Here is a 10,162-nt window from a genome sequence, read left to right on the forward strand (position 1 = left end):
TTTTTTTATAAAAAAAAACGAAACAAAAAAAAAAAAACAGCGTTTATTGGTCTTATGTAGGTTAAATAATTTATGTACCTGAAGTTGAAGTGCATATTTACCTACATGTCTATCTCTTTCCCTCTATTTAACATCACCTTTTTTCTTTATCCAGGAGGTCAGAAGTTTTTTGATATTTTGCAAGTTCACTCTCCAGGCCTCATGGTCCAACGGGTTAAGTGCCTCCAAATCTCCCCCTCTGTATGGTCTTGTCAAATCATCTGCTTCCAAGTTTTCCATGTTCGGCCAAACTTCCTGCAATTCAATACATCCATGCTTCTGCAGCGGTTTATCCTTTTTGTCTTCAGGTAGCACTTTCTTTCCACTTGTTATTATTTATTATTATTTAGCTGATTCTTTTGCAAGTATGTCGTTTGATTTCCTGTAGTGATCACATTCTTGGGGAGCAAGGCCAAGACTACAACACTATTATATAGATGGTAGCTATTATGCATATCAATATATAAATTGATTGTACGCGTTTACTCACCTAATTTCTGTGACATCAGATTTATCCAAATCTTCCAGGGCTAACCTTGCACCTTCCAGAGCAGGCAAAGCCTCATTTAGGGCATCCTGGGCCTCTTTCTGAAAATAAATGCAGATATTTAGTCGTGATGATGAAGTAGAGTCCAACAAATGTTGATTTTCATGCATTTACTTCACACAGAACTAAAACGTAATATATAAGATATGTAAAATCAAATGTTTTAGCAGAATTATTTAAATTATTACGGAGTCGTTTGCCAGGTGCCTTGTGATTGGATGAAAAACAACCAATCACAGGCTTACCATTGTAGAATGCTTATGTGAGCGGTTCTTTCAAAGTGCCTTCCTCTGTGGTTTGTTATCCTCTGAAAAGCAAGTTCACCTTCTTTTATCTCTGTCTTCAAGACAGCAGGACGCGTGCGAGGATGAAATGAGCAGCTGTAACACAGAAAACAAAGCTCATTATTTCTGCAACCCAGCCGAATCGAGCTAAGAGGACGAAAAATATAAGAACCGTTAAAAGGGTGCAGCTTTAAGATTAAGTTCCGTAAATACCAGCTATTTGCAACACCTTTTTCTATCTTTTTTTTCTTTCTTCAAAATACATTTTTTTTAATTACATTTTCATCTGTGTTATGTTCTTTTCTTCTTGCCGGCGTCACAATATGTTTGCTACCGCATATAATTGGGAAAATCATAACGAGACTAAAAAGCCACATTAGAAGAAGGTGAAGCAAACCAAGTGTGTCGAATACCGATAAATACGGCCGATATGAAATCAGCTCAACAACTTAGAAGGATACACATTTTATTATATACGAGGTGCATTCAATAAGTTTCCAGACTTTTTTCGTATGGCCACTTTTATTGATAGTACACACATGAAACTCTAGTCTCCTTTGAAGTAATCTCCCCCGACTGCAATGCACTTGTTGTACCGTTCCAACAACTTTATGGAAGTGCTTTTGCGTGAGTGTATCAATGACTCTCGTCACAGCCTTTTCCATATTCTCAATTGTTATAACGGCAGCCTGTAAATTTTTCCTCGAGTCACAGGGAGCAAGGTCTGGACTATAGAGAGGGTGAAGAACTATCTTGCTGCCCATCTGATGGAGCAAGAGCATGCTACCCCCATGAAGTAAATAAAGGGTCCCATTAGAAATTCTGTCCAAATTCCCGCGTTTGACAGAAACATTCCCGAGTTCGACAAAATACACCTGAAGGTCGGAAGTTACATCGACCGGAACGTTGTGAACAGTAGTTAGATAAATCCGAGTAATACGAATAAATAAATTTTTATCAAAATTATCAAAATGTTAATGTTTATGAATAAATGTGAAGGTTTTCAGTTTCGGATTTGCAATAAACTTAGAAATGAAATGTTCGAATTCTTTAACTTTGGTTTCAAGTTAGCAAAATTTGCGAATTGATAGCCAGTTTGCAAAGCTAGCTACTGTGTCAAATATTATAAATAAATCGAATGCAAAAAGAGCTCAAGAAATGTACCTTCTCTTCAACAATAATCGCACTTTGTTTTTCAATGTCTTTGCCTTTAGAGACTGCAAGTTCCTTCTTCTCGTTTGCCGTAAGCCTCCTTTCGGAAATATCTTTTAGTAAAATCTCGCATGCGTCGGCTTTCTCTTTGACGGCGATTTTCTGCACAACCAACTTTTCATTAAGCACATCCAACTGCTCTCGAGCTTGCTTGATTTTTAACAAACCTTCAGCCAACCGTTCACACTATATAAATAAAAAAGAAAGCAAAAACATAATAATAATTTTTTGAAAAAAAAAAAAAAAATAGAAAAGAATTAACTCAACATTATTCGATGAATTCCTTAGATAGCGTTAGGGTTCCGAGAGGAGATGAGGTAATTTCTGTGTTGATCCATATGTGTTACATATTAGGAATCCTACGTCGATGACGATCAAGTTAGCTAGTGTGCATTTTGACAAGGGTCACACTGAGTGCACGGCGATCTAAATCTGTAAATTAGAATAAGTCACAGGATTGAATCAAAAATGGATGACGTAAAGTCGAAGCAAGGGGCAACAGGTCAAACGGTAAACAAAACAGAAGTTGAATGCTGGCGAATAACGAATGACGTCATGTTTTTCGAGCTGAGAGAACACTAAGGTTTTCAAATGTAGATATATTTGGCGGACACTGATGATTCAGGAAATCAACAAAAAAGAACAATGAAAGAACGATTTTGAGACATATCAACGAGAGAGAGCTTGGGGCGAGTCTTAGCGGATATTCTGGACTTTGGAGTTGGGAGGTTTAGCTCAGAAGTAGAGACCCTAACGATGGTACTCCACACACACACACACACACACACACACACACACACACACACACACACACACACACACACACACACACACACGTGTTCTACAAGAGTGATCTTATTCCTGATTTTTATTTTTATTTTCTCTGATTATTTCTGATTTAAAAAAAAAAAAAACGCAGGGAGTTTTAAATATTGAATTAACCAAAATTCTTAAAACAATAAAATCGTTCTCAGAATACATCTCCAGAAGCATACGCGGAATGCCAAACAAATCTACATGAATTAAATTCAATTATATTCAAATAGAGATTAAAAAAATAGTAGAGATGAAGAGGAAAGCTATGAGTTGAACATATAAGGTGTTAAAAAGGTTTTAGGACTTATTGTGGGAGAAAAAAACGTGAAAATGATGAGGAAAAAAAAGCAGAAAACCAATCTTTCCAATAATAACGCTCACCTGGGATTGAATAAATTTGTCTTTCTCGTCCAGCAATCTCAAGTAAGTGCTAATGAAGTCGAGATAGTTCTTTGGTGTGACGTAGTTGTTCCTGCGGAGTCTCAGCTGAAACTTGAGGCTGTATTTCTCTATAACTTTATGGACGACCACAAAGTAATCAATGATGTTAAGACGATGTTCTGCCGGGACGAGGGGATTCTGTAAAAAGAACAATAAACAAGTACTCAAAACTAGCAGCGGCGCTTCCCGGGTGTTTCCTGAGGGGCGGAGGGGGAGGAGGTAGCAAGTAATTTCTTTTTATTAATAACAATCGATTGACTACTGTTTTCGCATGCAAGTTAAATCTTACTGTCAAAATCTAAACAACTATGTGGTATAACTTATCCTCGCCAATAAAATAAAATAAAATAAAATGATAAATGCACGAATTGATTCTTACTTAAAGAACAAATCAGCAAGTAAAGTTTTATATTAAAAAAAAAACTATCCTTTTTTATGGAAATCGCTCTAGACATTCATGAAGCCACTTGATGTAAGGAGCTAAAACAAAAATACTACTTCAAGGAAAAAAAAAAAAGAAAAAAAAACAGCGCATGATAAGTGTGAGATGGATAGATTCTGACCCAGAAAAAGATAATTCTTCCTCCTTTGTCAGAAAAATCACTCATAGAATGTGAGAACTAAAAGACAAAATGAGGGAAGCAAGAGTCACGAGGCTGCCAAAAATGAACCCAACTTCCACTTTCTAGTAAATACTGGGTGTTTCAGCAAAATTCGACACATGACAAAGATAAACTGAAATAGGAAATAAAAACAAAAATTATATATGCAGAGACCCGACAGTTTATTCTGCAGCAGTTAGAGTTACATACTACAATAATTTTCAAAGTAACCACCAGCACTGGAGACGACCATCTCAAGGCGGGCGCAAAATAAGTCACACGCTTTGGCGACCATGTTCTTGTCTGCAGTGACAAACGTCTCCATGATGGCAGCCTTCAGAGAGTGTGATTGAGGCGAAAATATTGCGAGTTTGCTTGTTGGTTTTCACCTCAATCACACCTCAGAAGAAATAATCAAGGGGTTGCAACCAGGTGAGAAAAGTGGTTACAAGTTCAGCAACCAGTGGTAGGAATACTGGGCAGGTATGCAGTTTACGTTATAAAAATAGCCTCTAATCCTTGCATGAAGTAAAGGGACAGGTTGCAAATTACACCGTCGTTACGCCATTTGAATGAACGTAAATAATTAATTTCATTTTCTTTTTTTTTTTTTCACTTAATGGTAACTAACAATATAGTATTTTATTTCTAAACCTAGTTAATAAACATTAAACAATAAATTTATGAATTAAATTTTAAAAAGAATGTTTTATTTCATAACTATGTTAATATATATGAAACAATAATGTTATATGATTTAAACAGAGTATTGTTCACGAATGCATTTGATGATACGTGGAAAAACTTCTTTTTCTCTTTCGTCACAAGAATTTCATCAAATGCATATTGAACATATTTTCCTTATTTCCAACCTTTCTCGTTTTTGTTTTAGTATGGATCCACAAACATCAATGGCTTGCGTGTGGATAGAAGGGTCAACTGGATCCACGAATAAACTACATAAATATGAAAAGGTCCACTTCGTTTCCTTAATTTCCTGATTACTGATTACTCGATCCACAATATTGATTTTCATTTTAATGGCAAAAAAAAAAAAAAAAAATTGAATCTAAAAACGAATAAAATGTAATTTTTAAAAAAATGCGAACAAAGAAAAGAATCAAAGAAATAGTGAAAACAAAACCGCCATTAGGTGAAAAAAAAGAAAATGAAACTAATGAATCAATCATTTACGTTTATTTAGATGACGTCACGATGGTGTAATTTACAACCTGTCCCTTTCTGTCATGCAACGTTTAGAAGCTATCTTTACAACTTAAACTGCACACCCGCAGGAATATTTTTGAGCAGCAATACCTAGATCATTTAGTATTAATTCTTTAAATACTTTTAGTTTTCTTAACATAAAAATAATCGTCAGCTAAATATTCTTAAATCGATCAAAAGAATGCCATTTTTTTAAATACATTTATTTAAAACTAGCCTAAGTATCCGGCGTTGCCCGGCTGTTTGGAAGTGTGTGTTGAGCAAAAAAGAAAAAAATGATAGTAAGCAGTCAGGCTCGATCCATATCCAAAAGGAGGAAAAGAACGTGAAAAAAAAATCGTAACGTTTTTACTGTTGCGTCCATCGCCAAACCGGAAGAGGCGAAGGTTTAAATTAAGGCTAGTCAATCAAAAAGAGGGGATAACTTTCGAAAATATCGGCGAAAAAAGCGACCCTCCCTGTAGAAAAGAGCCCAGTTGAGGGTGAACGAATTAATGTTTTTAGCTAATTTTTCGATATTTGTCATCTGAAGGGTCGAGCTTCAAAACGATACCAATCTTGTGAAAATCCGTCGCCTCTGTTGAAAGTTTTAGGCATACATACATACATACATACATACATACATACATACATTTAAACAGACAGGTGATATTTATATTATAGATTGTACCATTTTAGTCAGAAGGGTGGCATAATTTGATTTTGGAACAATTTATTTAGCAATATTGAATTATCTGACCTCGATGCCAATATTGCAAATTTATTGCCGTGGGCCGCCATCAGTGAACTGTTTTTCTTTAATTTATGCAATTTCAAAATGGGTAAAAGTTATAGTTCATTGACTTAAAATGAGTTCTTTATACCGAATTAATGATCGAATATGGTTAAATTTGTGCCTTTTTTCTGCATGAAATACTAATCCCTGTTAATCAGTAATCGTGCATCGAACGGATACCATAACTCTTAGTTCGCATTGCCTTATCAAACAAAGGTCTATACAAAATTTCAGCCAAATCGGTCGAATAGTTTCCGAGAAAAAGTGGAACGGACAAATAGAAAAACACACTAACAGAAATCTATAATATAAATCTCATCTGTCTATGTATGTTTGTATGTCTGCCTAAAACTTTTGACAGAGGCGACGGATTTTCACGAGATTGGTATCGTTTAAAAGCACGACTCTTAGAGCGACAAATATAAAATAATTGGCTAAAAATATTAATTCCTTCATCCTCAACTGGGCACTTTTCTACAAAGAGGGGTCGCCTTTTTTTGCCGATATTTTCGAAAGTCATCCCCTCTTATTGATTGACTAGCCTTAATTTAAACATTCACCACTTCCGATTTGGCGATGGACGCAACGGCAAAGACGTCACTCCCCCCCACGTTCTTTTCAAAGTCAGATCCAAATAATATTTAAGCTAACAAATCAAACTTTGATTCTGACTAGCCAATTTTAATTTCACATTCATCGCACCATTCTCATACTACCTCTCTCCATGCAATGCATGTCCTCAACCATTACTGGCCAGGTTTCACTTTTTGATAGATACTTCCCTTGGTCGACAGTAGTAATGCTCTGCTGGTTAGTAATGGTATAATTTCAACAGAAATTAATTGTGGGATTTCCATGGACTTTACTGATAGGAATTATAAAGTTGATCAGTTCTTTAAATTATACCGTTTAATAATTTACTTACCTCAGTCGATATGAAGACTTTGGCCACAGCCGTGAGAGCTTGTTCTGGCCAGGGGAAAAACCAATCAATACTGGCATTATTAACCATTCCTGAAAGACAGACATTTTGTAATAATACGTAAGTGAGTGAAAACAATGCTAAAAATGTTTTTTTTTTACTTGGAAGGTCACATCTCATCAAGGCCTAGAAGCCACTCTAGAATAAGGGGTAAATGTATGGTAGATAGTGAGACAACATGATCAGCTATGGTGGAACATGGGTAAGGCTAGATTATCTAAGAGGACGGCACATTAGGAATTTATTCACATTAGATTTGAAGATGACCATGTTATAGTCATTTGGGAAGCTGACACACGGTATTGTGTTCCACAGATGGAGAGTTCTGGAAAAGAAACTCTACCCATGGAATTCTCGTTTAATTGTAGGCACTGATAGGCTGTGAGGGAAGTTGTTGGCGGTTGTTGCAGCCAGGCAAGTACTTGTTGCGAATGTTTTAGAAGGAGGAACCATAGATTGGAGCTCAGCCGAACACCTACTAGACAAAATCGTAACGTCTTTTCTATGAGAAAGAGGAAGTAGGGAGGCGAAATGATATTTCCATATAAAGTTAGAGTAGACACACTGATTCTCATTAGATCACTAAAGTTAAGCAATGATGAGCCAGGCCAGTACCAGATGGGTGACCATTTGGGAATAGCAGGCATTATATGTGCTCTCCACTTATCTTGGCATGGTTTCCAGTCACCCTGAATTTCTACTTGCCACTGGAATAAAAACAGTGCCGACCCAGGAGAGGTGTGGTTGGAGATTACACAACTCTGGCCACAAAAATTTCATGTGCAAGTCACAGTATCATCAGTGACGAAGAACGAACAATTTTTTTAAGAGTAGTAGAATATTCCATTAAAAGAGAAAAGTTTAGAATTAGGGCTACTTGTCAGGAAATCACTAGTGGTATGTAGCGAATCGACTAATCAATCTTTATCTTTTTTTCTAGACTGTGTGAGAGAGATTGAGAGCAGCCATGTTCGGAACACACGTGTATGCACACAGTAAACTGGAGAAAATAAATAAAAACTCTGAACTGTTAAACCCAAATATGTTCTAGGATGGAGTACTGTTGCCACATCTGGGCAGGAGCTGCTCAAAACAGCCTATCCTGCCTTGACAGAGTTCAAAACGACTTTGTAATCTAGTGGGGGAATGCCCTTTTCTATTTTCTGCAACTTCTTCCTCACAGAAGAGACATTGCGAGCCTGTCTCTGCTCTATCACTATTTTCATGGCAAGTGTTCGATCAAAGTCCAATCTATGGCCCCACCCCCGGCAATCCTTCACAAGAAACACTCGTCTAGCCAAATTCACAGCCAATAAATTCCTCTACTCTCTATCGGTGCCTAAAGCTAAACATGGATTCCATAAACAAAGCTTTTTTTCCTAGAACTGTCCGCCTGTGGAACTCTGTTCCGCTGGTCTACTTTCCGGCTGATTACAATATCATTGTATTCAAATCCAATGTAAACAAGTTCTTATTCTTGTTCCTTACAAATAATCTAATTACACTAAATGACCACTACAAACGATTATTATGCAAATGTTCTAATGACTACAACACACACATTAAACGCTATCCTCGAGTGGCGTCTGGGCCTTGAATGTGGTAACTGCTTTGTAAAAAAAGATAAGATAAAATAAAATAATTTTGTACCGTTATTTTTTATAACTTTTACAAGTACTATTATTAGTATTAGCTTGAGATGCTTATTGGCAACAGCCATTTTGTAGTTAGGTCACTGCATCTGTATTTAATTGATTGGCTGAATTTTATGGTCTTATAAATCCAATTTTTGTGGTCTTATTTGGTCTTCAATAGTCGGGTCCGTACCGAATGGTTTTATATATGTATATATATATATATATATTTTTGTGTTCTTATTAATTCATCCATTGTCAAGTCCGTTGGCATTATTTTATTTAATTTTATTTTTTTGGTAATGGAAAACCAGATAAGAAGACAAGAAAGTGGATCTATAAGACCATAAAATCCAAACTTTGATCGCCCTTTGTAGTACAGTGAATAGAGGCGTTGACTCTCTACGGTTCCAGATAGTATTGTCTGAAGATAGTGGTTTAAATTCTACCTAAGCAGGTCAGAGGATTAGTTGGCCAAAACGTGGTGAGACAACAACTATGGAAGGCAGTAATTATTGGGGATACAGTTAAGAGACTCAGCATTCTTATCCCATCGTTGTTAATCAGCTGAAGAAGGCCAGAGGATAAGTTGGCCAAATGTAATGAAACAACAACAACAACTATGAAGATGAAGATTACAATCCACAAAAGAATGAATACACAAATTATGATTATTATTAATTGCCATTGCTCCCAGGTCCACTCTGACCCCGAGTGGTAGTACCTGTTAGAAACTGACTTGAAAACAACAAATATATTCTATTAAAATATTTTTCTTCAAAATCTTTGGATTCGGCATTAAATAACCTGAAAAGGGTTGATATGCCGTAAAACAAAAACAATCAATTATTTCAATACTCAATTTGTTGTGGGAGAGGGTAGTGTAGTATCTGTTCTATTATTATGATATCATCCTCCCAGTAATTACCTCCTACTTAGGGGAATGTTGTAGTATATGTTCGTTTGTCATGATACCATTCTCCCAAGCATTAGCTCCACGTTTGGGGAAGGGTAATGTAGTATATGTTCGTTTGTCATTATAATAATTCATTTCCGAACACACTCATTTGTAGAGGAAGTCGAAGATAATTTCATTCTCACATTACCATCTGCTTCAATAGACCCCATTATCATTGTGGGTCGCTGTTCATGGGTCCATGGGATTATATTTTGAAACAAAACACTGTTTAAATTTTTATGTTATTATTTTTCTAAGTAATCAATACACTTTTAACCTAAATAATGAACGCTCCCTAGAAAAAATTGAATGTGAATTCTTCAAAGACTTGTTACTGCCTATTTCATGTACTCTTTTTAGACATTCCAGATTCACAGAATAAAGGAATATCAGATTGGATGTCAACTATATAGAGAACCATTACAGGCGACATGACAATATTGTGAATTGTAATTTTTTTTTTACTTTTCCTAATCATATTACTCATCAAGGACATTAACTATTTATTCAAATTTATAATTTTCATATTCTATAAAAACACGCCGTTTTCTTAAGTGTAGTTAACTAAAGTGTTAATGTATAGATTTTATAAATTAGGAAATAAAAGACGTAGAAATTTAAAAAATTATAGAAATTTAAAAAATA

At 35.7% G+C, this 10,162-nt stretch overlaps 1 protein-coding gene across 1 annotated transcript in view; it reads right to left on the reverse strand.

Moving 5' to 3' along the window:
- LOC145293997 (dynein axonemal heavy chain 10-like) overlaps positions 1-10,162 on the reverse strand; it is a 345,710-nt gene that overhangs the window by 138,127 nt on the left and 197,421 nt on the right. Inside the window, exons 49-52 of the mRNA XM_080140914.1 lie at positions 6,869-6,957; positions 3,280-3,477; positions 2,035-2,268; positions 530-627 (exon numbers count right to left, since the gene is read on the reverse strand). Of these exons, the coding sequence (XP_079997040.1) occupies positions 530-627; positions 2,035-2,268; positions 3,280-3,477; positions 6,869-6,957 (619 nt within the window). The remainder of the gene's footprint in view (positions 1-529; positions 628-2,034; positions 2,269-3,279; positions 3,478-6,868; positions 6,958-10,162) is intronic.

Source organism: Euprymna scolopes, chromosome 2 (genome assembly GCF_053919585.1).
Source record: "Euprymna scolopes isolate OS-2025 chromosome 2, ASM5391958v1, whole genome shotgun sequence".
NCBI lineage: Eukaryota > Metazoa > Mollusca > Cephalopoda > Sepiida > Sepiolidae > Euprymna > Euprymna scolopes.